We start from the raw sequence: 26318 nt of genomic DNA, 5'->3' as shown, positions 1-26318 counted from the left end.
ACCTCTCTCCCTCTCCTCTCCCTTACCTCTCTCCCTCTCCTCCTCTCCCTTACCTCTCTCCCTCTCCTCTCCCTTACCTCTCTCCCTCTCCTCTCCCTTACCTCTCTCCCTCTCCTCCTCTCCCTTACCTCTCTCCCTCTCCTCTCCCTTACCTCTCTCCCTCTCCTCCTCTCCCTTACCTCTCTCCCTCTCCTCTACCTTACCTCTCTCCCTCTCCTCCTCTCCCTTACCTCTCTCCCTCTCCTCCTCTCCCTTACCTCTACCTTTCCTCTCCCTTACCTCTCTCCCTCTCCTCCTCTCCCTTACCTCTCTCCCTCTCCTCTACCTTACCTCTCTCCCTCTCCTCCTCTCCCTTACCTCTCTCCCTCTCCTCCTCTCCCTTACCTCTCTACCTTTCCTCTCCCTTACCTCTCTCCCTCTCCTCTATCTTACCTCTCTCCCTCTCCTCTACCTTACCTCCTTCCCTCTCCTCTCCCTTACCTCTCTCCCTCTCCTCTCCCTTACCTCTCGCCCTCTCCTCTCCCTTACCTCTCTCCCTCTCCTCTACCTTACCTCTCTCCCTCTCCTCTCCCTTACCTCTCTCCCTCTCCTCCTCTCCCTTACCTCTCTCCCTCTCCTCTCCCTTACCTCACTCCCTCTCCTCCTCTCCCTTATCTCTCTCCCTCTCCTCCTCTCCCTTACCTCTCTACCTCTCCTCTCCCTTACCTCTCTCCCTCTCCTCCTCTCCCTTACCTCTCGCCCTCTCCTCTCCCTTACCTCTCTCCCTCTCCTCCACCTTACCTCTCTCCCTCTCCTCTACCTTACCTCCCTCCCTCTCCTCTCTCCCTCTCCTCCTCTCCCTTACCTCTCGCCCTCTCCTCTCCCTCTCCTCTCTCCCTCTCCTCCTCTACCTTACCTCCCTCCCTCTCCTCTCTCCCTCTCCTCCTCTCCCTTACCTCTCTCCCTCTCCTCTCCTCTCCCTCACATCTCCCTCTCCTCTCCCTTACCTCTCTCCCTCCACGGGAGGCTGGGAGCCTGAGAGACTGACAGTCTCCTGAATTAGAGAATAGGGACTGGGAGCCTGAGAGACTGACAGTCCCCTGAATTAGAGAATAGGGACTGGGAGCCTGAGAGACTGACAGTCCCCTGAATTAGAGGATAGGGACTGGGAGACTGACAGTCCCCTGAATTAGAGGATAGGGACTGGGAGCCTGAGAGACTGACAGTCCCCTGAATTAGAGGATAGGGACTGGGAGACTGAGAGGCTGACAGTCCCCTGAATTAGAGGATAGGGACTGGGAGCCTGAGAGACTGACAGTTCCCTGAATTAGAGGATAGGGACTGGGAACCTGAGAGACTGACAGTCCCCTGAATTAGAGAATAGGGACTGGGAGCCTGAGAGACTGACAGTCTCCTGAATTAGAGGATAGGGACTGGGAGCCTGAGAGACTGACAGTCCCCTGAATTAGAGGATAGGGACTGGGAGCCTGAGAGACTGACAGTCTCCTGAATTAGAGAATAGGGACTGGGAGCCTGAGAGACTGACAGTCCCCTGAATTAGAGAATAGGGACTGGGAGACTGACAGTCCCCTGAATTAGAGGATAGGGACTGGGAGCCTGAGAGACTGACAGTCCCCTGAATTAGAGGATAGGGACTGGGAGCCTGAGAGACTGACAGTCCCCTGAATTAGAGAATAGGGACTGGGAGCCTGAGAGACTGACAGTCCCCTGAATTAGAGAATAGGGACTGGGAGCTTGAGAGACTGACAGTCTCCTGAATTAGAGAATAGGGACTGGGAGCCTGACAGTCCCCTGAATTAGAGGATAGGGACTGGGAGCCTGAGAGACTGACAGTCCCCTGAATTAGGGGATAGGGACTGGGAGCCTGAGAGACTGACAGTCCCCTGAATTAGAGGATAGGGACTGGGAGACTGAGAGACTGACAGTCCCCTGAATTAGAGAATAGGGACTGGGAGCCTGAGAGACTGACAGTCTCCTGAATTAGAGGATAGGGACTGGGAGCCTGACAGTCCCCTGAATTAGAGGATAGGGACTGGGAGCCTGAGAGACTGACAGTCCCCTGAATTAGAGGATAGGGACTGGGAGCCTGAGAGACTGACAGTCTCCTGAATTAGAGAATAGGGACTGGGAGCCTGAGAGACTGACAGTCCCCTGAATTAGAGGATAGGGACTGGGAGACTGACAGTCCCCTGAATTAGAGGATAGGGACTGGGAGCCTGAGAGACTGACAGTCCCCTGAATTAGAGGATAGGGACTGGGAGACTGAGAGACTGACAGTCCCCTGAATTAGAGGATAGGGACTGGGAACCTGAGAGACTGACAGTCCCCTGAATTAGAGAATAGGGACTGAGAGACTGACAGTCCCCTGAATTAGAGGATAGGGACTGGGAGCCTGAGAGACTGACAGTCTCCTGAATTAGAGAATAGGGACTGGGAGCCTGAGAGACTGACAGTCCCCTGAATTAGAGGATAGGGACTGGGAGCCTGAGAGACTGACAGTCCCCTGAATTAGAGGATAGGGACTGGGAGCCTGACAGTCCCCTGAATTAGAGGATAGGGACTGGGAGCCTGAGAGACTGACAGTCCCCTGAATTAGAGGATAGGGACTGGGAGACTGAGAGACTGACAGTCCCCTGAATTAGAGAATAGGGACTGAGAGACTGACAGTCCCCTGAATTAGAGAATAGGGACTGGGAGACTGACAGTCCCCTGAATTAGAGGATAGGGACTTGGAGCCTGAGAGACTGACAGTCCCCTGAATTAGAGGATAGGGACTGGGAGACTGACAGTCCCCTGAATTAGAGGATAGGGACTGGGAGCCTGAGAGACTGACAATCCCCTGAATTAGAGAATAGGGACTGGGAGACTGAGAGACTGACAGTCCCCTGAATTAGAGAATAGGGACTGGGAGACTGACAGTCCCCTGAATTCGGGGATAGGAACTGGGAGCCTGAGAGACTGACAGTCCCCTGAATTAGAGGATAGGGACTGGGAGACTGAGAGACTGACAGTCCCCTGAATTAGAGAATAGGGACTGGGAGCCTGAGAGACTGACAGTCCCCTGAATTAGAAGATAGGGACTGGGAGCCTGAGAGACTGACAGTCCCCTGAATTAGAGAATAGGGACTGGGAGCCTGAGAGACTCACAGTCTCCTGAATTAGAGAATAGGGACTGGGAGCCTGACAGTCCCCTGAATTAGAGAATAGGGACTGGGAGACTGAGAGACTGACAGTCTCCTGAATTAGAGGATAGTTTCCCTCTTCCCATGTAAAGCACTTTGAGTACTTCAGTTGGTAGAAAGGCGCTCTAAAAATCCAATCCAAAATTATTATTATTGTTATTATTATTATTATTGTTCTTATTCTTGTTATTATTCTTGTTATTATTATTATTGTTGTTGTTATTGTTATTATTATTATTGTTACTATTGTTATTATTATTACTATTGTTATTATTATTGTTGTTGGTGTAATTATTATTGTTATTGTTATTATTGTTACTATTGTTATTATTATTATTACTACTATTAGTGTTGTTGTTGTTATTATTGTTATTGTTATTATTATGTTGTTGTTATTGTTATTATTATTCTTCAATCTGTGTTTCTCCCTTCTGCTTTCCAGACAGACTATGATCTGTACCTCAGCTCTATTCTGGACTCCCAGACATCTCTCGAGGACTTGGTAAATATTACAAACACATTCAGATTTTTTTCAAGTTTATTTGTAGCCTAATTATATGGAAATCTTACTCAATTATTGTGCTTTCACTGCATATGGAGGTCTGTACTGACACTAATTGAGCTTTTGATTGAGTACTGTAACCCTTATTTAAGTCCTCTATACCCTCAAATTCCAATCTGGACCTCGAAGCCAGTTCCACTGCTTTTTGTCATTCCTCCCCTCTTATCGGGGACTGATTTAGACCTGGGACAACAGGTGGGTGATTCACCTCTAATCAGGGACTGATTTAGACCTGGGACAGCAGGTGGGTACAATTAATTATCCGGTGGAATAGGAAACCAGCAGTGCACTATATTGTACTGATCTTCATTGAGTATTTTATCCCTCCTCCTCTCTGTGGTGTGGTCAGTCTGAGCTGGCTCCGCTGGGTGGTCTGGCCCTCGTAGGGGCAGAGGATCTGGAGGAAGCTGGGAAGGAGGTGTCCCGGCTGGGAGAGGAGGCACAGAGGGCCCTGGAGGAGAATGACAGGTAGGGATGGGTCTCTGAGGGAATGGATATATATATACTGGAATACATTGTACTAGGGTCTAAATTCAATCCGTAGCGCAGAAGATCGTCATTGTAGCACAATTTAAATGTAAAGGGTAGGTAGCATAAACGTAACCACATGTAACATCATGGATTTGCATTAGTATACACATCAAAAGTCCCAATGCAAAGTTACACTTCACATCTCTATTTTTCGAGTTATTGCATAAAACCAATCAGAATGCCAAAGTCATGCCGGAAAATGTCTTTGCGGGGTGTGGCGTAATATGAAGGACCTGCAAAGTCAGCCTATTCCCTATAATGTAAACTCCAACAGAAATAACTTCAAATATACAACTTCAAATTAAACCAAATCTTTGCACTCATGACTACTGGTTTCAATAACATTTTTAGACAATGTACAAGCTAATATTTTATGAATTTATTCTTGCAAATCTGCTTGCAAGGTTGCTAGCCAACTAGCCTGCTAAAGTTAGCCATACCAGCCTGCTAAGGTTAGATTAGCTCTGCATGAGTCAGCCAGTTGCTATCAACACCTAGCTCACAGCTCAATTAAAGTAAACCAACGTTTTGGAAATACATAACACCATCTAACCAGTTATCAAATAATGTTACTGGTATATGCAGTTATCTTAGCCAGTAAGCCAGCCAGCTAAAGTTAGTAAGTTTAGCCAGCTAGCCCAGCTAGCCAACCACTACGGTCGTCATGGCTAAGTAGTAAGCCAGAGAACAACACCAACTAGTCTAGCACAGGCAGGAACCCACAGAACATAACAACAACAAAAAGACAACAGATATAAAGTAGAGAGAGCGGAGACTTACCGATTGACGGCTGAGTTAGCTACCAAAGAAGGGCCAAGGAGAGAGAAGCTTCAGAGGCACCGGCCAGGGGAGAGTAAGCAAATCCAATAGCAATAGAGTAGATATATTCCAGAGGCGCATTGGGCCAGGAGACGACGGGAAAGAGTTAACAATAAGACAGAGGTGGTTCAGGGTATAGGAGGAGACGACGGGAAAGAGTTAACAATAAGACAGAGGGAGTTCAGGGTATAGGAGGAGACGACGGGAAAGAGTTAACAATAAGACAGAGGGAGTTCAGGGTATAGGAGGAGACGACGGGAAAGAGTTAACAATAAGACAGAGGGAGTACAGGGTATAGGAGGAGACGACGGGAAAGAGTTAACAATAAGACAGAGGGAGTACAGGGTATAGGAGGAGACGACGGGAAAGAGTTAACAATAAGACAGAGGGAGTTCAGGGTATAGGAGGAGACGACAGGAAAGAGTTAACAATAAGACAGAGGGAGTTCAGGGTATAGGAGGAGACGAGGAGAAGAGTCAACAATAAGACAGGGGGTTCAGGGTATAGGAGGAGACGACAGGAAAGAGTTAACAATAAGACGGAGGGGGTTCAGGGTATAGGAGGAGACGAGGAGAAGAGTCAACAATAAGACAGAGGGGGTTCAGGGTATAGGAGGAGACGAGGAGAAGAGTCAACAATAAGACAGGGAGTACAGGGTATAGGAGGAGACGAGGAGAAGAGTCAACAATAAGACAGAGGGAGTACAGGGTATAGGAGGAGACGAGGAGAAGAGTCAACAATAAGACAGAGGGGGTTCAGTTTATAGGAGGAGACGAGGAGAAGAGTCAACAATAAGACAGAGGGGGTTCAGGGTATAGGAGGAGACGAGGAGAAGAGTCAACAATAACAAAGAGGGGGTTCAGGTTATAGGAGGAGACGAGGAGAAGAGTCAACAATAAGACAGAGGGGGTTCAGTGTATAGGAGGAGACGAGGAGAAGAGTCAACAATAAGAAAGAGGGGGTTCAGGGTATAGGAGGAGACGAGGAGAAGAGTCAACAATAAGAGGGTGATTGGAGGAAGGCTCCAGGCAGATGGAAATGATCACAACGGCACAGTGAGTCAGCTACTGTAGCGCACTAGCACTGAGACAAGGTTGAAAACTCTGGCAGCCTACTTCATGGAGATCATGCGGCCCCCACGTGTGGGGAATCTGATTGGTTGTTTACGTCATACCTCCTCGTGATTGATAGTTGTAGTTTACCACTGCCAACATTCGGTCTGCATGGCTAGTGGCTAACGTTAGCCAGCTTGAGAAAGTTAACGCAGAGTAGATTGTCCATATGACTTTGAGAAATAGTGGATTGTGGGTAGTTTAGACATTTCCGGAAATAAGTTAATAAATATGTTAAAAAAAACGAAACATACTGTAACTGTTTGTAGTTATAGGTAATCAGATAGTGAATACAACTAAGTTACTAAGTCTTTGACCACACTGTGTTGTTACTTTGGTCAGTAAAAACTAATGCTTCCTACCAATGGTCCTTCTAAACGGCGTGCGCAGGCGTTAGCTCCCCCGGTACTGCCGCGCAGAAGACATATCAGCCCGTGCAGAGAACCACTAGATTGAACTTCACTCAACTATCAGATTTCCCCTTTTTCCCCAGTCTACTTGAATGCGTGAAAATTGCTTTTAAATATCTATCCCTCTAGAACGCGGATCGTCCACGCTGTGGATTGAATCTAGCTCCTGTAGTTGATGTTATACAAATACTTTGCTTTTGTTCAAAACATAGAATACAAAAACTTTTATTCCAAAAACTTGTATTGAATTCATAGTTTTGAAATGTATTGATTTCCTTTGTAAAGTATTTAGAGAGCTTGTGTGATAATGCACTTTGACAAAAATTTGACTTGACTTAATTTTAATTTGATTGTATTCTCTGTTTCCTATTCTCTGTTTCCCCAGAGTCAGGAATCAGTTTCAGAACACACGCGACAGAGTCATGGAAATCCCAGAGGATAAAGGTTGATTGATTGATTGATTGATTGTTTAGTTGATGTATTGCTGTGTTTTTTTGATTGTTGATTGATTGATTGAATGGCTTGCTTGAATAATAATGAATTGGCTTGATTGATTGGTTTGTTTGATGTATTGGAATTGATTGATTGACTGGTTGATTGATTGATGCCAGGGCTCCGTAAGGAGGCCACCCTGCAAGGTCTGATGAGGCCAGGTGAAGAGGCTGTCTCCTTTATAGATCGTGTCCAGCCGAAGAGACGTCAGGTATGGAACATAACATACATAACATACATAATATATATGTATATCTTTTTTTTATATATATATATATATTTTTTATTTTTTTTTAAATACATTTTAAGGTCAATTTCGACAGATAACAAATGACAGGTGGGGATTCAGAGATGGAGAGAGGGTGGGGAGTTGCATGTGTGTTGAGAGTGGGGAGCGTTTCCACTAAGCCACGGTTCTGTTAACTATCAGGTCCTCTGTAGCTCAGTCTACACACAGGACTGTAGTGGTCCTCTGTAGCTCAGTCTACACACAGGGCTGTAGTGGTCCTCTGTAGCTCAGTCTACACACAGGGCTGTAGTGGTCCTCTGTAGCTCAGTCTACACACAGGGCTGTAGTGGGCCTCTGTAGCTCAGTCTACACACAGGACTGTAGTGGTCCTCTGTAGCTCAGTCTACACACAGGGCTGTAGTGGTCCTCTGTAGCTCAGTCTACACACAGGGCTGTAGTGGTCCTCTGTAGCTCAGTCTACACACAGGGCTGTAGTGGTCCTCTGTAGCTCAGTCTACACACAGGGCTGTAGTGGTCCTCTGTAGCTCAGTCTACACACAGGACTGTAGTGGTCCTCTGTAGCTCAGTCTACACACAGGGCTGTAGTGGTCCTCTGTAGCTCAGTCTACACACAGGGCTGTAGTGGTCCTCTGTATCTCAGTCTACACACAGGGCTGTAGTGGTCCTCTGTAGCTCAGTCTACACACAGGGCTGTAGTGGTCCTCTGTATCTCAGTCTACACACAGGGCTGTAGTGGTACTCTGTATCTCAGTCTACACACAGGACTGTAGTGGTCCTCTGTAGCTCAGTCTACACACAGGGCTGTAGTGGTCCTCTGTATCTCAGTCTACACACAGGGCTGTAGTGGTCCTCTGTAGCTCAGTCTACACACAGGGCTGTAGTGGTCCTCTGTATCTCAGTCTACACACAGGGCTGTAGTGGTCCTCTGTATCTCAGTCTACACACAGGGCTGTAGTGGTCCTCTGTATCTCAGTCTACACACAGGACTGTAGTGGTCCTCTGTAGCTCAGTCTACACACAGGGCTGTAGTGGTCCTCTGTAGCTCAGTCTACACACAGGGCTGTAGTGGGCCTCTGTAGCTCAGTCTACACACAGGGCTGTAGTAGTCCTCTGTATCTCAGTCTACACACAGGGCTGTAGTGGTCCTCTGTATCTCAGTCTACACACAGGGCTGTAGTGGTCCTCTGTATCTCAGTCTACACACAGGGCTGTAGTGGTCCTCTGTATCTCAGTCTACACACAGGACTGTAGTGGGCCTCTGTATCTCAGTCTACACACAGGGCTGTAGTGGTCCTCTGTATCTCAGTCTACACACAGGGCTGTAGTGGTCCTCTGTATCTCAGTCTACACACAGGGCTGTAGTGGTCCTCTGTATCTCAGTCTACACACAGGACTGTAGTGGTCCTCTGTAGCTCAGTCTACACACAGGGCTGTAGTGGTCTTCTGTAGCTCAGTCTACACACAGGGCTGTAGTGGTCCTCTGTATCTCAGTCTACACACAGGGCTGTAGTGGTCCTCTGTAGCTCAGTCTACACACAGGGCTGTAGTGGTCCTCTGTATCTCAGTCTAAACACAGGGCTGTAGTGGTCCTCTGTAGCTCAGTCTACACACAGGGCTGTAGTGGTCCTCTGTTTCTCAGTCTACACACAGGGCTGTAGTGGTCCTCTGTAGCTCAGTCTACACACAGGACTGTAGTGGTCCTCTGTAGCTCAGTCTACACACAGGGCTGTAGTGGTCCTCTGTATCTCAGTCTACACACAGGGCTGTAGTGGTCCTCTGTATCTCAGTCTACACACAGGGCTGTAGTGGTCCTCTGTATCTCAGTCTACACACAGGACTGTAGTGGTCCTCTGTAGCTCAGTCTACACACAGGGCTGTAGTGGTCCTCTGTAGCTCAGTCTACACACAGGGCTGTAGTGGTCCTCTGTATCTCAGTCTACACACAGGGCTGTAGTGGTCCTCTGTATCTCAGTCTACACACAGGGCTGTAGTGGTCCTCTGTAGCTCAGTCTACACACAGGACTGTAGTGGTCCTCTGTAGCTCAGTCTACACACAGGGCTGTAGTGGGCCTCTGTAGCTCAGTCTACACACAGGACTGTAGTGGTCCTCTGTAGCTCAGTCTACACACAGGGCTGTAGTGGTCCTCTGTAGCTCAGTCTACACACAGGGCTGTAGTGGGCCTCTGTAGCTCAGTCTACACACAGGGCTGTAGTAGTCCTTTGTATCTCAGTCTACACACAGGGCTGTAGTGGTCCTCTGTATCTCAGTCTACACACAGGGCTGTAGTGGTCCTCTGTATCTCAGTCTACACACAGGGCTGTAGTGGTCCTCCTTATCTCAGTCTACACACAGGACTGTAGTGGTCCTCTGTATCTCAGTCTACACACAGGGCTGTAGTGGTCCTCTGTAGCTCAGTCTACACACAGGACTGTAGTGGGCCTCTGTAGCTCAGTCTACACACAGGGCTGTAGTGGTCCTCTGTATCTCAGTCTACACACAGGGCTGTAGTGGGCCTCTGTAGCTCAGTCTACACACAGGACTGTAGTGGTCTTCTGTATCTCAGTCTACACACAGGACTGTAGTGGTCCTCTGTATCTCAGTCTACACACAGGGCTGTAGTGGTCCTCTGTAGCTCAGTCTACACACAGGGCTGTAGTGGTCCTCTGTATCTCAGTCTACACACAGGGCTGTAGTGGTCCTCTGTAGCTCAGTCTACACACAGGGCTGTAGTGGTCCTCTGTATCTCAGTCTACACACAGGGCTGTAGTGGTCCTCTGTATCTCAGTCTACACACAGGGCTGTAGTGGTCCTCTGTATCTCAGTCTACACACAGGGCTGTAGTGGTCCTCTGTATCTCAGTCTACACACAGGACTGTAGTGGTCCTCTGTAGCTCAGTCTACACACAGGGCTGTAGTGGTCTTCTGTAGCTCAGTCTACACACAGGGCTGTAGTGGTCCTCTGTATCTCAGTCTACACACAGGGCTGTAGTGGTCCTCTGTAGCTCAGTCTACACACAGGGCTGTAGTGGTCCTCTGTATCTCAGTCTAAACACAGGGCTGTAGTGGTCCTCTGTAGCTCAGTCTACACACAGGGCTGTAGTGGTCCTCTGTTTCTCAGTCTACACACAGGGCTGTAGTGGTCCTCTGTAGCTCAGTCTACACACAGGACTGTAGTGGTCCTCTGTAGCTCAGTCTACACACAGGGCTGTAGTGGTCCTCTGTATCTCAGTCTACACACAGGACTGTAGTGGTCCTCTGTATCTCAGTCTACACACAGGGCTGTAGTGGTCCTCTGTATCTCAGTCTACACACAGGACTGTAGTGGTCCTCTGTAGCTCAGTCTACACACAGGGCTGTAGTGGTCCTCTTTAGCTCAGTCTACACACAGGGCTGTAGTGGTCCTCTGTATCTCAGTCTACACACAGGGCTGTAGTGGTCCTCTGTATCTCAGTCTACACACAGGGCTGTAGTGGTCCTCTGTAGCTCAGTCTACACACAGGGCTGTAGTGGTCCTCTGTAGCTCAGTCTACACACAGGGCTGTAGTGGTCCTCTGTAGCTCAGTCTACACACAGGGCTGTAGTGGTCCTCTGTAGCTCAGTCTACACACAGGGCTGTAGTGGTCCTCTGTAGCTCAGTCTACACACAGGACTGTAGTGGTCCTCTGTAGCTCAGTCTACACACAGGGCTGTAGTGGTCCTCTGTAGCTCAGTCTACACACAGGGCTGTAGTGGTCCTCTGTATCTCAGTCTACACACAGGGCTGTAGTGGTCCTCTGTAGCTCAGTCTACACACAGGGCTGTAGTGGTCCTCTGTATCTCAGTCTACACACAGGGCTGTAGTGGTACTCTGTATCTCAGTCTACACACAGGGCTGTAGTGGTCCTCTGTAGCTCAGTCTACACACAGGGCTGTAGTGGTCCTCTGTATCTCAGTCTACACACAGGGCTGTAGTGGTCCTCTGTAGCTCAGTCTACACACAGGGCTGTAGTGGTCCTCTGTATCTCAGTCTACACACAGGGCTGTAGTGGTCCTCTGTATCTCAGTCTACACACAGGGCTGTAGTGGTCCTCTGTATCTCAGTCTACACACAGGACTGTAGTGGTCCTCTGTAGCTCAGTCTACACACAGGGCTGTAGTGGTCCTCTGTAGCTCAGTCTACACACAGGGCTGTAGTGGGCCTCTGTAGCTCAGTCTACACACAGGGCTGTAGTAGTCCTCTGTATCTCAGTCTACACACAGGGCTGTAGTGGTCCTCTGTATCTCAGTCTACACACAGGGCTGTAGTGGTCCTCTGTATCTCAGTCTACACACAGGGCTGTAGTGGTCCTCTGTATCTCAGTCTACACACAGGACTGTAGTGGGCCTCTGTATCTCAGTCTACACACAGGGCTGTAGTGGTCCTCTGTATCTCAGTCTACACACAGGGCTGTAGTGGTCCTCTGTATCTCAGTCTACACACAGGGCTGTAGTGGTCCTCTGTATCTCAGTCTACACACAGGACTGTAGTGGTCCTCTGTAGCTCAGTCTACACACAGGGCTGTAGTGGTCTTCTGTAGCTCAGTCTACACACAGGGCTGTAGTGGTCCTCTGTATCTCAGTCTACACACAGGGCTGTAGTGGTCCTCTGTAGCTCAGTCTACACACAGGGCTGTAGTGGTCCTCTGTATCTCAGTCTAAACACAGGGCTGTAGTGGTCCTCTGTAGCTCAGTCTACACACAGGGCTGTAGTGGTCCTCTGTTTCTCAGTCTACACACAGGGCTGTAGTGGTCCTCTGTAGCTCAGTCTACACACAGGACTGTAGTGGTCCTCTGTAGCTCAGTCTACACACAGGGCTGTAGTGGTCCTCTGTATCTCAGTCTACACACAGGACTGTAGTGGTCCTCTGTATCTCAGTTTACACACAGGGCTGTAGTGGTCCTCTGTATCTCAGTCTACACACAGGACTGTAGTGGTCCTCTGTAGCTCAGTCTACACACAGGGCTGTAGTGGTCCTCTTTAGCTCAGTCTACACACAGGGCTGTAGTGGTCCTCTTTAGCTCAGTCTACACACAGGGCTGTAGTGGTCCTCTGTATCTCAGTCTACACACAGGGCTGTAGTGGTCCTCTGTATCTCAGTCTACACACAGGGCTGTAGTGGTCCTCTGTAGCTCAGTCTACACACAGGACTGTAGTGGTCCTCTGTAGCTCAGTCTACACACAGGGCTGTAGTGGGCCTCTGTAGCTCAGTCTACACACAGGACTGTAGTGGTCCTCTGTAGCTCAGTCTACACACAGGGCTGTAGTGGTCCTCTGTAGCTCAGTCTACACACAGGGCTGTAGTGGGCCTCTGTAGCTCAGTCTACACACAGGGCTGTAGTGGTCCTCTGTAGCTCAGTCTACACACAGGGCTGTAGTGGTCCTCTGTATCTCAGTCTACACACAGGGCTGTAGTGGTCCTCCTTATCTCAGTCTACACACAGGACTGTAGTGGTCCTCTGTATCTCAGTCTACACACAGGGCTGTAGTGGTCCTCTGTAGCTCAGTCTACACACAGGACTGTAGTGGGCCTCTGTAGCTCAGTCTACACACAGGGCTGTAGTGGTCCTCTGTATCTCAGTCTACACACAGGGCTGTAGTGGGCCTCTGTAGCTCAGTCTACACACAGGACTGTAGTGGTCTTCTGTATCTCAGTCTACACACAGGACTGTAGTGGTCCTCTGTATCTCAGTCTACACACAGGGCTGTAGTGGTCCTCTGTAGCTCAGTCTACACACAGGGCTGTAGTGGTCCTCTGTATCTCAGTCTACACACAGGGCTGTAGTGGTCCTCTGTAGCTCAGTCTACACACAGGGCTGTAGTGGTCCTCTGTATCTCAGTCTACACACAGGGCTGTAGTGGTCCTCTGTATCTCAGTCTACACACAGGGCTGTAGTGGTCCTCTGTATCTCAGTCTACACACAGGGCTGTAGTGGTCCTCTGTATCTCAGTCTACACACAGGACTGTAGTGGTCCTCTGTAGCTCAGTCTACACACAGGGCTGTAGTGGTCTTCTGTAGCTCAGTCTACACACAGGGCTGTAGTGGTCCTCTGTATCTCAGTCTACACACAGGGCTGTAGTGGTCCTCTGTAGCTCAGTCTACACACAGGGCTGTAGTGGTCCTCTGTATCTCAGTCTAAACACAGGGCTGTAGTGGTCCTCTGTAGCTCAGTCTACACACAGGGCTGTAGTGGTCCTCTGTTTCTCAGTCTACACACAGGGCTGTAGTGGTCCTCTGTAGCTCAGTCTACACACAGGACTGTAGTGGTCCTCTGTAGCTCAGTCTACACACAGGGCTGTAGTGGTCCTCTGTATCTCAGTCTACACACAGGACTGTAGTGGTCCTCTGTATCTCAGTCTACACACAGGGCTGTAGTGGTCCTCTGTATCTCAGTCTACACACAGGACTGTAGTGGTCCTCTGTAGCTCAGTCTACACACAGGGCTGTAGTGGTCCTCTTTAGCTCAGTCTACACACAGGGCTGTAGTGGTCCTCTGTATCTCAGTCTACACACAGGGCTGTAGTGGTCCTCTGTATCTCAGTCTACACACAGGGCTGTAGTGGTCCTCTGTAGCTCAGTCTACACACAGGACTGTAGTGGTCCTCTGTAGCTCAGTCTACACACAGGGCTGTAGTGGGCCTCTGTAGCTCAGTCTACACACAGGACTGTAGTGGTCCTCTGTAGCTCAGTCTACACACAGGGCTGTAGTGGTCCTCTGTAGCTCAGTCTACACACAGGGCTGTAGTGGGCCTCTGTAGCTCAGTCTACACACAGGGCTGTAGTAGTCCTTTGTATCTCAGTCTACACACAGGGCTGTAGTGGTCCTCTGTATCTCAGTCTACACACAGGGCTGTAGTGGTCCTCTGTATCTCAGTCTACACACAGGGCTGTAGTGGTCCTCCTTATCTCAGTCTACACACAGGACTGTAGTGGTCCTCTGTATCTCAGTCTACACACAGGGCTGTAGTGGTCCTCTGTAGCTCAGTCTACACACAGGACTGTAGTGGGCCTCTGTAGCTCAGTCTACACACAGGGCTGTAGTGGTCCTCTGTATCTCAGTCTACACACAGGACTGTAGTGGTCCTCTGTAGCTCAGTCTACACACAGGGCTGTAGTGGTCCTCTTTAGCTCAGTCTACACACAGGGCTGTAGTGGTCCTCTGTAGCTCAGTCTACACACAGGGCTGTAGTGGGCCTCTGTAGCTCAGTCTACACACAGGACTGTAGTGGTCTTCTGTATCTCAGTCTACACACAGGACTGTAGTGGTCCTCTGTATCTCAGTCTACACACAGGGCTGTAGTGGTCCTCTGTATCTCAGTCTACACACAGGGCTGTAGTGGTCCTCTGTATCTCAGTCTACACACAGGGCTGTAGTGGTCCTCTGTAGCTCAGTAATAGAGTACTGTGCTACGCCAGGATAGTGGGTTCGGTTCTCAGGACCACCCATACGGAAAACATGTATGCATGACTGCCAACCAGTTTGGATAGAAGCGTCTGCTACATGGCATGTATTATCAGGTGTGGATCACTGTATGTACTGTAGTGTATGTACTGTATTATCAGGTGTGGATCACTGTATGTACTGTACTGTATGTACTGTTATCAGGTGTGGATCACTGTATGTACTGTATGTACTGTATTATCAGGTGTGGATCACTGTATGTACTGTACTGTATGTACTGTACTGTATGTACTGTACTGTATTATCAGGTGTGGATCACTGTATGTACTGTACTGTATGTACTGTTATCAGGTGTGGATCACTGTATGTACTGTACTGTATGTACTGTACTGTATGTACTGTATTATCAGGTGTGGATCACTGTATGTACTGTACTGTATGTACTGTACTGTATGTACTGTATTATCAGGTGTGGATCACTGTATGTACTGTACTGTTTGTGCTGTACTGTATGTACTGTATTTTCAGGTGTGGATCACTGTATGTACTGTAGTGTATGTACTGTACTGTATGTACTGTATTATCAGGTGTGGATCACTGTATGTACTGTAGTGTATGTACTGTATTATCAGGTGTGGATCACTGTATGTACTGTACTGTATGTACTGTTATCAGGTGTGGATCACTGTATGTACTGTACTGTATGTAATGTATTATCAGGTGTGGATCACTGTATGTACTGTACTGTATGTACTGTACTGTATGTACTGTATTATCAGGTGTGGATCACTGTATGTACTGTACTGTATGTACTGCACTGTATGTACTGTATTGTATGTACTGTTCTGTATGTAATGTATTATCAGGTGTGGATCACTGTATGTACTGTTCTGTATGTACTGTATTATCAGCTGTGGATCACTGTATGTACTGTACTGTATGTACTGTACTGTATGTACTGTATTATCAGGTGTGGATCACTGTATGTACTGTGCTGTATGTACTGTATGTACTGTACTGTATGTACTGTATTATCAGGTATGGATCACTGTATGTACTGTTCTGTATGTAGTGCATGCACTGTATGTACTGTACTTACTGTATGTACTGTATGTACTGTACTGTATGTAGTGCATGTACCGTATGTACTGTACTTACCGTATGTACTGTATGTACTGTATGTAGTGTACGTACTGTATGTGCTGTATGTATTGCACTGTATGTAGTGTACATACTGTATGTACTGTATGTATGTACTTTGTGTACGTACTGTATGTACTGTATGTACTGTACTGTATGTACTGTACTGTATGTAGTGTACGTACTGTACTGTATGTGCTGTACTGTATGTACTGTATATACTGTACTGTATGTACTGTATGTGCTGTACTGTATGTATGTATGTACTGTATATACTGGACTGTATGTACACTGTACTGTATGTACTGTAGGTACTGTACTGTATGTACTGTAGGTACTGTACTGTATGTACTATGTACTGTACTGTATGTATGTACTGTATATACTGTATGTACTATGTACTGTATGTACTATGTACTGTATGTACTATGTACTGTAGGTACTGTGCTGTATGTACTATTTACTGTAAGTACTGTATGTATGTGAACTTGTTCTCAACTAGCCTACCTGGTTAAATAAAGGTGAAATAAATATGTACTGTATGTACTGTATGTATGTATTATCAGGTGTGGATCATGTGGGAGGAGGTCCAGCTGCTGCAGAAGGAACTCAAGGAGAAGATGGTGTCCATCATCACCACGGGAGCTACAGAGAGATGCATCAGAGACTCTAAGGTACATACACAAATCAGAGACTAGTCTTAAGAGATATGCAGCAAAGTCCAGGCCCAGACCAGGTATTTAACCACAGCTCCAATAGGGATATCCTACTGGGGGAGCACCAGATGAGGTATTAACCACGGCTCCAATAGGGATATCCTACTGGGGGAGCACCAGATGAGGTATTAACCACAGCTCCAATAGGGATATCCTACTGGGGGAGCACCAGACCAGGTATTTTACCACAGCTCCAATAGGGATATCCTACTGGGGGAGCACCAGACCAGGTATTTAACCACAGCTCCAATAGGGATATCCTACTGGGGGAGCACCAGACCAGGTATTTAACCACAGCTCCAATAGGGATATCCTACTGGGGGAGCACCAGACCAGGTATTTAACCACAGCTCCAATAGGGATATCCTACTGGGGGAGCACCAGATGAGGTATTAACCACAGCTCCAATAGGGATATCCTACTGGGGGAGCACCAGATGAGGTATTAACCACAGCTCCAATAGGGATATCCTACTGGGGGAGCTCCAGATGAGGTATTAACCACAGCTCCAATAGGGATATCCTACTGGGGGAGCACCAGATGAGGTATTAACCACAGCTCCAATAGGGATATCCTACTGGGGGAGCTCCAGATGAGGTATTAACCACAGCTCCAATAGGGATATCCTACTGGGGGAGCACCAGACCAGGTATTTAACCACAGCTCCAATAGGGATATCCTACTGGGGGAGCACCAGATGAGGTATTAACCACAGCTCCAATAGGGATATCCTACTGGGGGAGCTCCAGATGAGGTATTAACCACAGCTCCAATAGGGATATCCTACTGGGGGAGCACCAGATGAGGTATTAACCACAGCTCCAATAGGGATATCCTACTGGGGGAGCTCCAGATGAGGTATTAACCACAGCTCCAATAGGGATATCCTACTGGGGGAGCACCAGATGAGGTATTAACCACAGCTCCAATAGGGATATCCTACTGGGGGAGCACCTAGTGGCTTAACATAGGCGTATGGTTGTTATAGTTCTATGTTGGATGAAGTGGGTAAAATACTACTGTCAACATATTTTCAAAGTTATTTAAGGTGCCCTTCAGAGATTGACATCTCTTTTCCAGTCAGCCCTCCCTGCCCAGTAAAAGCAGCATACACGTTTACTCACACAGTAGAATGACATATCTCTATTACTCACATTCACAAACACACACACACACGTTGGATAGACTTATGTCCTGCTTTGCTCTCCACGTATGTTATGACCTGCATGCCCTTTACAAACAGCTTATCATCGGTAATGTACAGACTGACTCCCTTTATCGTAGGGCAGTTCACTGGAGTACTGTGTGTGTGTGTGTGTGTGTGTGTGTGTGTGTGTGTGTGTGTGTGTGTGTGTGTGTGTGTGTGTGTGTGTGTGTGTGTGTGTGTGTGTCTGTTATCTCCTGCAGGGAGAGATCATGAGACTACTGGCCTCAAATGAACGCTTCAGAAACACCAACAAGGCAAGCCATTTAGTACTTTGACCCAGTTGAAATATTATCATATTATTACATGACTGTATGTAATGTACTGTATGTATGTACTGTGCTGTATGTACTGTGCTGTATGTATGTACTGTATGTGCTGTATGTACTGCACTGTATGTGCTGTATGTATGTACTGTTCTGTATGTACTGTGCTGTATGTACTGTATGTATTGTACTGTATGTATGTGCTGTATGTACTGTATGTGCTGAATGTACTGTGCTGTGTGTGCTGTATGTACTGTTCTGTATGTACTGTGCTGTATGTATGTAATGTATGTACTGTATGTACTGTAATGTATGTATGTACTGTATGTACTGCACTGTATGTGCTGTATGTACTGTGCTGTATGTGCTGTATGTATGTATGTAATGTACTGTATGTATGTACTGTATGTATGCACTGTATGTACTGTGCTGTATGTGCTGTATGTACTGTGCTGTATGTGCTGTATGTACTGTGCTGTGTGTGCTGTGCTGTATGTACTGTACTGTATGTGCTGGATGTACTGTGCTGTATGTACTGTGTGTACTGTACTGTATGTGCTGTATGTACTGTGCTGTGTGTGCTGTATGTACTGTGCTGTATGTACTGTGCTGTATGTGCTGTATGTACTGTGCTGTGTGTGCTGTCTGTACTGTACTGTATGTGCTGGATGTACTGTGCTGTATGTGCTGTATGTACTATGCTGTATGTACTGTGCTGTATGTACTGTGCTGTGTGTGCTGTGCTGTGCTGTGCTGTATGTACTGTGCTGTATGTGCTGTGCTGTATGTGCTGTCTGTGCTGTATGTGCTGTCTGTACTCTTTGTAGGTGGACCAATAGTCAGAGATGACACTACAATACAATACACTACAATGCACTACAATACAATACACTACACTACACTGCACTACACTACACTACATACACTTCACTACACTACACTACACTACACTACACTACATACACTTCACTACACTACACTACACTACACTACACTACACTACACTACACTGCACTACACTACACTACATACACTTCACTACACTACACTACACTACACTACATACACTTCACTACACTACACTACACTTCACTACACTACACTACACTACACTACACTACACTACACTACACTACACTTCACTACACTACACTACACTACACTACATACACTTCACTACACTACACTACACTACACTACACTACACTACACTGGCCACCTCTTAGGTCTGGATCCACCCTTCAGGCCTGGTTCCTCCCCTTCAGGCCTGGTTCCTCCCCTTCAGGCCTTGTTCTACCCCTTCAGGCCTGGTTCTACCCCTTCAGGCCTTGTTCTACCCCTTCAGGCCTGGTTCTACCCCTTCAGGCCTGGTTACACCCTTCAGGCCTTGTTCTACCCCTTCAGGCCTGGTTACACCCTTCAGGCCTGGTTCCACCCTTCAGGCCTGGTTCTACCCCTTCAGGCCTTGTTCTACCCCTTCAGGCCTTGTTCTACCCCTTCAGGCCTGGTTCCACCCTTCAGGCCTGGTTCTACCCCTTCAGGCCTTGTTCTACCCCTTCAGGCCTGGTTCCACCCTTCAGGCCTGGTTCTACCCCTTCAGGCCTTGTTCTACCCCTTCAGGCCTGGTTACACCCTTCAGGCCTGGTTCCACCCTTCAGGCCTGGTTCTACCCCTTCAGGCCTGGTTCTACCCCTTCAGGCCTTGTTCTACCCCTTCAGGCCTTGTTCTACCCCTTCAGGCCTGGTTCTACCCCTTCAGGCCTTGTTCTACCCCTTCAGGCCTTGTTCTACCCCTTCAGGCCTGGTTCCACCCTTCAGGCCTGGTTCTACCCCTTCAGGCCTTGTTCTACCCCTTCAGGCCTGGTTCCACCCTTCAGGCCTGGTTCTACCCCTTCAGGCCTTGTTCTACCCCTTCAGGCCTGGTTACACCCTTCAGGCCTGGTTCCACCCTTCAGGCCTGGTTCTTCCCCTTCAGGCCTGGTTCTACCCCTTCAGGCCTTGTTCTACCCCTTCAGGCCTGGTTCCACCAATTCAGGCCTGGTTCCACCCCTCAGGCCTGGTTCCACCCCTCAGGCCGGGTTCCATTTTCTATACTCATTGGTCTCTCTGTGTCTTGAAGGATCTGGAAAGCAACCTCAATATGATCCTGAACAGAGTGAAAGCAAGCAAGGATGTGAAAGCGTACGTATCATCCTCATTTTAAGACTGTAACCAATCTCACTATGTATCTTCTGTGTATATCTGTTGTATGGTTGACAACAACATGTCCCAGTTGGGACAGTTAAGATATTGATTGATTGTTCCCCATCCTCCTCATCCTCCTCATCATCCCAATTACACATTGATTCAGAAATGTTAATGCGTTGGATTCAGCCTGTAGAAACCTAACCCTTAACCCCTAATCCTTAACCCATAACCCTTAACCCCTAAACCAGAACCCTAAACCTTAACCCCTAAACCAGAACCCTAACCCTTAACCCCTAATCCTTAACCCATAGCCCTTAACCCCTAAACCAGAACCCTAAACCTTAACCCCTAACCCTTAACCCCTAAACCAGAACCCTAAACCTTAACCCCTAAACCAGAACCCTAAACCTTAACCCAGAACCCCTAACCCAGAACCCCTAACCCTGAACCCCTAACCCAGAACTCCTAACCCTTAATCCCTAACCCCTAACCCAGAACTCCTAACCCTTAATCCCTAACCCAGAACCCCTAACCCTTAATCCCTAACCCAGAAAGAACCCTTAACCCCTAAACCAAAACCCCTAAACCTTAACCCAGAACCCCTAACCCTTAACCCCTAACCCAGAACCCCCAAACCTTAACCCCTAACCCAGAACCCCTAACCCCTAAACCAGAACCCCTAAACCTTAACCCCTAACCCAGAACCCCTAAACCAGAACCCCTAACCCAGAACTCCTAACCCCTAACCCAGAACCCCTAAACCTTAACCCCTAACCCTTAACCCCTGAACCTTAACCGCTAACCCCTAAACCTTAACCCCTAAACCTTAACCCCTAAACCTTAACCCCTAACCCTTAGCCCCTAACCCTTAGCCCCTAACCCCTAACCCTTAACCCCTAACCCCTAACCTTACTGTTAGATCTGCCCTGAATATACAGTACACATACCTGTTGCTGGTTTGGTCCAGGGCTTGTAGCCACAAAGCGTCTCATAGTAGGAGTGCAGATCTAGGATCTGCCCATACAATATTTTTCCCATTATGATCTAGAAGTCGAAACTGATGCTAGATCAGCACTCCTAATCGATGACGCGTTGTGGATACGGGCCCTGGTCTCTCTTGGGCAAAACATATGACAAAATACAGGTCAAATAAAAACAAGCTAAATTATTAGCAGAGAAATTCTTTCTCTCACCGTTGGCTCTGTGATCTGGTTCTATTCACAGGGAGGTGTGGGACAAAATATGGACCGCCCTGCGACACGAGGACGCTAGAACGCAAGCACTAGTAAATTAGTAGCGTTTGGAACAGTACCTCATTCTGTCCACTAGGGGGTAGTCTTTAACAAGCTGATCTGAAGACCATTACTAGACATTCTGGAAGACGGGATATTTACTCATTCGCCAAGCTTCACATCACTTTTAATAATTGTTATTCAAGCTGACATTAAAATATCTCCGATTGTAACAGAAGTACAATGGCATTAGTTACAACAGCAATGACCACACAGTGAAATGGAGTCCTTACCAGAGTCAATGGTGCTGTAATGACACCATTGAAATATCTTATTTGACTTATCAGACTATTTAATAGTGTTTTAACAATAAAGATATAATTGAGGCTTTTGTTAAATGTGGTGATGATTATAGTAAATATGGCTGTGATGTCATACTAGCAAACCATACAACCGCCGGTCCAAATAAATAGTGACGTGATTTTATTTGACTGCTTATCATTTTACTATATAAATGTGAGTCCACTCCCTTGGTTCTCACCATAGTCTGTCCTTCCAGTCCAGACCTGTCCACATCATCACAACTATCATCACCTGCAGCCTACTGCTGTACACAACACACACACACACACACACACAGATCCATCTTCTCCACATAGGCAGTATTTTGACATACTGTTCTGTTGCTAAAGGTCTGCTACCTGATATTCTGTCACAAAAGATTGTAGATTCTAGACCAGGGCACTCCGGCACCTGTCCTGTAGGTTTTAACTCCAACCCTGTTCCTGGAGAGACACCCTCCTGTACGTTTTAACTCCAACCCTGTTCCTGGAGAGCTACCCTCCTGTAGGTTTTAACTCCAACCCAGTTCCTGGAGAGATACCCTCCTGTAGGTTTTAACCCTAACCCTGTTCCTGGAGAGAAACCCTCCTGTAGGTTTTAACTCCAACCCTGTTCCTGGAGAGAAACCCTCCTGTAGGTTTTAACCCCAACCCTGTTCCTGGAGAGATAGCCTCCTGTAGGTTTTAACTCCAACCCTGTCCCTGGAGAGTCACCCTCCTGTAGGTTTTAACCCCAACCCTGTTCCTGGAGAGAAACCCTCCTGTAGGTTTTAACTCCAACCCTGTTCCTGGAGAGATACCCTCCTGTAGGTTTTAACTCCAACCCTGTTCCTGGAGAGATACCCTCCTGTAGGTTTTAACTCCAACCCTGTTCCTGGAGAGAAACCCTCCTGTAGGTTTTAACCCCAACCCTGTTCCTGGAGAGAAACCCTCCTGTAGGTTTTAACTCCAACCCTGTTCCTTGAGAGAAACCCTCTTGTAGGTTTTAACCCCAACCCTGTTCCTGGAGAGACACCCTCCTGTAGGTTTTAACTCCAACCCTGTTCCTGGAGAGACACCCTCCTGTACGTTTTAACTCCAACCCTGTTCCTGGAGAGCTACCCTCCTGTAGGTTTTAACTCCAACCCAGTTCCTGGAGAGATACCCTCCTGTAGGTTTTAACCCTAACCCTGTTCCTGGAGAGAAACCCTCCTGTAGGTTTTAACTCCAACCCTGTTCCTGGAGAGATACCCTCCTGTAGGTTTTAACTCCAACCCTGTTCCTGGAGAGCTACCCTCCTGTAGGTTTTAACTCCAACCCTGTTCCTGGAGAGATACCCTCCTGTAGGTTTTAACTCCAACCCTGTTCCTGGAGAGAAACCCTCCTGTAGGTTTTAACCCCAACCCTGTTCCTGGAGAGAAACCCTCCTGTAGGTTTTAACTCCAACCCTGTTCCTTGAGAGAAACCCTCTTGTAGGTTTTAACCCCAACCCTGTTCCTGGAGAGACACCCTCCTGTAGGTTTTAACTCCAACCCTGTTCCTGGAGAGACACCCTCCTGTAGGTTTTAACCCCAAATCTGTTCCTGGAGAGAAACCCTCCTGTAGGTTTTAACTCCAACCCTGTTCCTGGAGAGCTACCCTCCTGTAGGTTTTAACTCCAACCCTGTTCCTGGAGAGACACCCTCCTGTAGGTTTTAACCCCAAATCTGTTCCTGGAGAGAAACCCTCCTGTAGGTTTTAACTCCAACCCTGTTCCTGGAGAGCTACCCTCCTGTAGGTTTTAACTCCAACCCTGTTCCTGGAGAGCTACCCTCCTGTAGGATTTCACTCCATGTCATTTTAACAAAATAATAAAATGTGATGTGATGACGTTGAATCAATGTGGGAAACTTTGTCTTTTTTTCACCCAACTTTTGACCTAAATCCAATGACATGGTGACATTGTTTGTTGATTTCAAATTGAATTCACATTAGATGACAAACTCAAGCAAATGTTTTATCAAAACTAGACGTTGAAGTAACGTCTGTGCCCAGTGGGCTTTATCTCCACCAAATGAGGTGCTCGTTGGCAGTGATACTCTGAGTGACAGTGTAGTCATTAGTAACTCATTATATCCGTATCTCCCTATTCCACAATGAGGTCTGTACTGCAAACAAGGGTGATAGATATAGTGCACTACTTTTCATCGGGGCGCATAGGGCTCTGGTCAAAATTAGTGCACTATGTAGGGAATAGGGTACCCTTTGTTACACAGCAGAGAGGAGCGGTAATGGGGTCCTGTATCAGCAGGAACATGAGCATAACTCTCAGCAAACACCAGAGGGCAGCAGAGAGACGTGATCTATCACAATGGTGGAATGGGTTTATATAAACCTGTTGACAAACTCATTTCCCCTTGGGGGCTAATAAGGTATCATCTCATTTCAGTCATTTGCGATATTGTGTTACATGTCATCAGGGATGGAATGTAAGGATTTTGGGCACTGGACTGCTGGGCTAGTAGACTGTGATTTCTACATTTACACTTTAGTCATTTAGCAGACGCTCTTATCCAGAGCGACTTACAGTAGTGAATGCATACATTTCATTTCATGCATTTTTTTTTTTTTGTACTGGCCCCTGTGGGAATCAAACCCACAACCCTGGCGTTGTGCACACCATGCTGGCGTTGCAAACACCATGCTCTACCAGCTGAGCCACAGGGAAGGCTTACCCGGGCTTCTACTAGCCCGGGTAAAATTCGCCCAAAAAATCTGTGCCTTGCGATGTTTTAAAAGGGCTATCTCATTTTCCATCCCTGCATATAATATTCATTTCCAATATGAATACAAATAATTGATTGAAATAGTACATATGGAATAAAAGACAACTTTACGGAATGCCTGAAACCAATAAAATATAGAAATACAATCTAATCATTCTACCTCTATGTCTCAAATATAGAAATGTAATCTGTTCATTCTACCTCTATGTCTGAAATATAGAAATGTAATCTAGTCATTCTACATCTATGTCTCAAATATAGAAATGTAATCTAGTCATTCTACCTCTATGTCTGAAATATCGAAATGTAATCTAGTCATTCTACATCTATGTCTCAAATATAGAAATACAATCTAGTCATTCTACCTCTATGTCTCAAAGACGTTATATATGATTGGCTAATAAGAGACATGATTCTGAGATCACCTTATCACAAATGTGATTTTGTCACTTATAAATCTACACATTGGAGTCAACGTGATCTTAATTAGTTCACACTGATTAAATGTAAGTGATGAGATTACTTAAAACAAACTATAGGGGAGCATGAACTCAACAGGAGATAACGGGATCAACAAACAAAGGTGATATGCACATCCTAAACTTTCTGGGCAAATAAATATACCGAAGCAAAATAATATAAAGACTTGGGATAACCATGGTAACCAATCACCAACGCTTCTCGTCAGTCCTGCTGGCCAGTCCACTATACCTCAGCACACACACATCATTACACTGTGTGCAACCAGATTTCCATCCTCTGTCTATATTAATTACGAGTGAAATGGCAGTGGAAACGACTTCATGCGCAAATCTTGATAAAATAACCTTTATATCCGGGTAAACTTGGAATCAGGCGATGATACTGTGTGTGGTCCTCCCACTACGACTCGGGAAAGCATTCAGTTAGGCTACAAATTAAATAAATGATGAAAAACTTCACAGGGTGGTGAAAGTGCAAGGGGATGCTACTTTCCAATAGAGATCGAGGGTCATATTCTGGTGACGATGATCGATGCTTGACAAACAAATATTCTCGCTCTTATCCATAATAATGTCATTATGCAGTAGAGTAGCCTACTGTATCTGCAAACTGTTAGCTAGAGCAGTCGTGCCAAGACCAGAGTGGGTACGTTTGTTATTTAACGCAGCAGTTTGTGACAAAAACTATCGGTAGAGTTGAAAATGTGATGGAAACACATTGAACATTCGATTTTTATTCGGTACATGAACATTTAAGAGGAAAAGGTACATTTTGTGTGCACTATGTCATCACGCACTGATATTTATCCGCAACAAATCAGTTTGGTGGAAACACCACTGGTGGGAGAATTCTAATTCTTTAATCGGAAATGTAGAATATTTGCATGAAAATCTGTCACCAATTGGATGGAAACCAACCTTTTGTTGCCATAGAAGTCATTTAACTTTGGTTGAGATGGAGACATGAATCCAAGTTATCAATTACTATTTTGAAGACAACCTGGATATTTCATTTACATGTTTTTTTTTTAAACATAGGCAAGTCAGTTAAGAACAAATTCTTATTTACGACGGCCAAACACGGATGACGTTGGGCCAATTGTGCGCTGCCCTATGGGACTCCCAATCACGGCCGGTTGTGATACAGCCTGGAATTGAACCAACGTCTGTAACGACACCTCTAGCACTGAGATGCAGTGCCTTCGACCGCTGCGCCACTCGGGAGCCC

At 46.9% G+C, this 26318-nt stretch overlaps 1 protein-coding gene across 2 annotated transcripts in view; it reads left to right on the top strand.

The window, feature by feature from the left end:
• LOC115155863 (uncharacterized protein C6orf118) overlaps positions 1 to 22384 on the top strand; it is a 31795-nt gene extending 9411 nt beyond the window's left edge. Inside the window, exons 6-13 of one of the 2 annotated variants that reach the window (XM_029702871.1) lie at positions 3625 to 3684; positions 4094 to 4212; positions 7002 to 7060; positions 7228 to 7319; positions 16486 to 16593; positions 18043 to 18096; positions 20224 to 20285; positions 21516 to 22384. In XM_029702871.1, coding sequence (XP_029558731.1) covers positions 3625 to 3684; positions 4094 to 4212; positions 7002 to 7060; positions 7228 to 7319; positions 16486 to 16593; positions 18043 to 18096; positions 20224 to 20285; positions 21516 to 21585 — 624 coding nt within the window. In that variant the 3' untranslated portion in view covers positions 21586 to 22384. The remainder of the gene's footprint in view (positions 1 to 3624; positions 3685 to 4093; positions 4213 to 7001; positions 7061 to 7227; positions 7320 to 16485; positions 16594 to 18042; positions 18097 to 20223; positions 20286 to 21515) is intronic. The other variant, XM_029702861.1, reaches the window with a different exon arrangement.
• Positions 22385 to 26318: the final 3934 nt, after the last annotated feature.

Source organism: Salmo trutta, chromosome 2 (assembly GCF_901001165.1).
Source record: "Salmo trutta chromosome 2, fSalTru1.1, whole genome shotgun sequence".
NCBI lineage: Eukaryota > Metazoa > Chordata > Actinopteri > Salmoniformes > Salmonidae > Salmo > Salmo trutta.
This window is presented reverse-complemented; position numbering and strand designations above follow the sequence as displayed.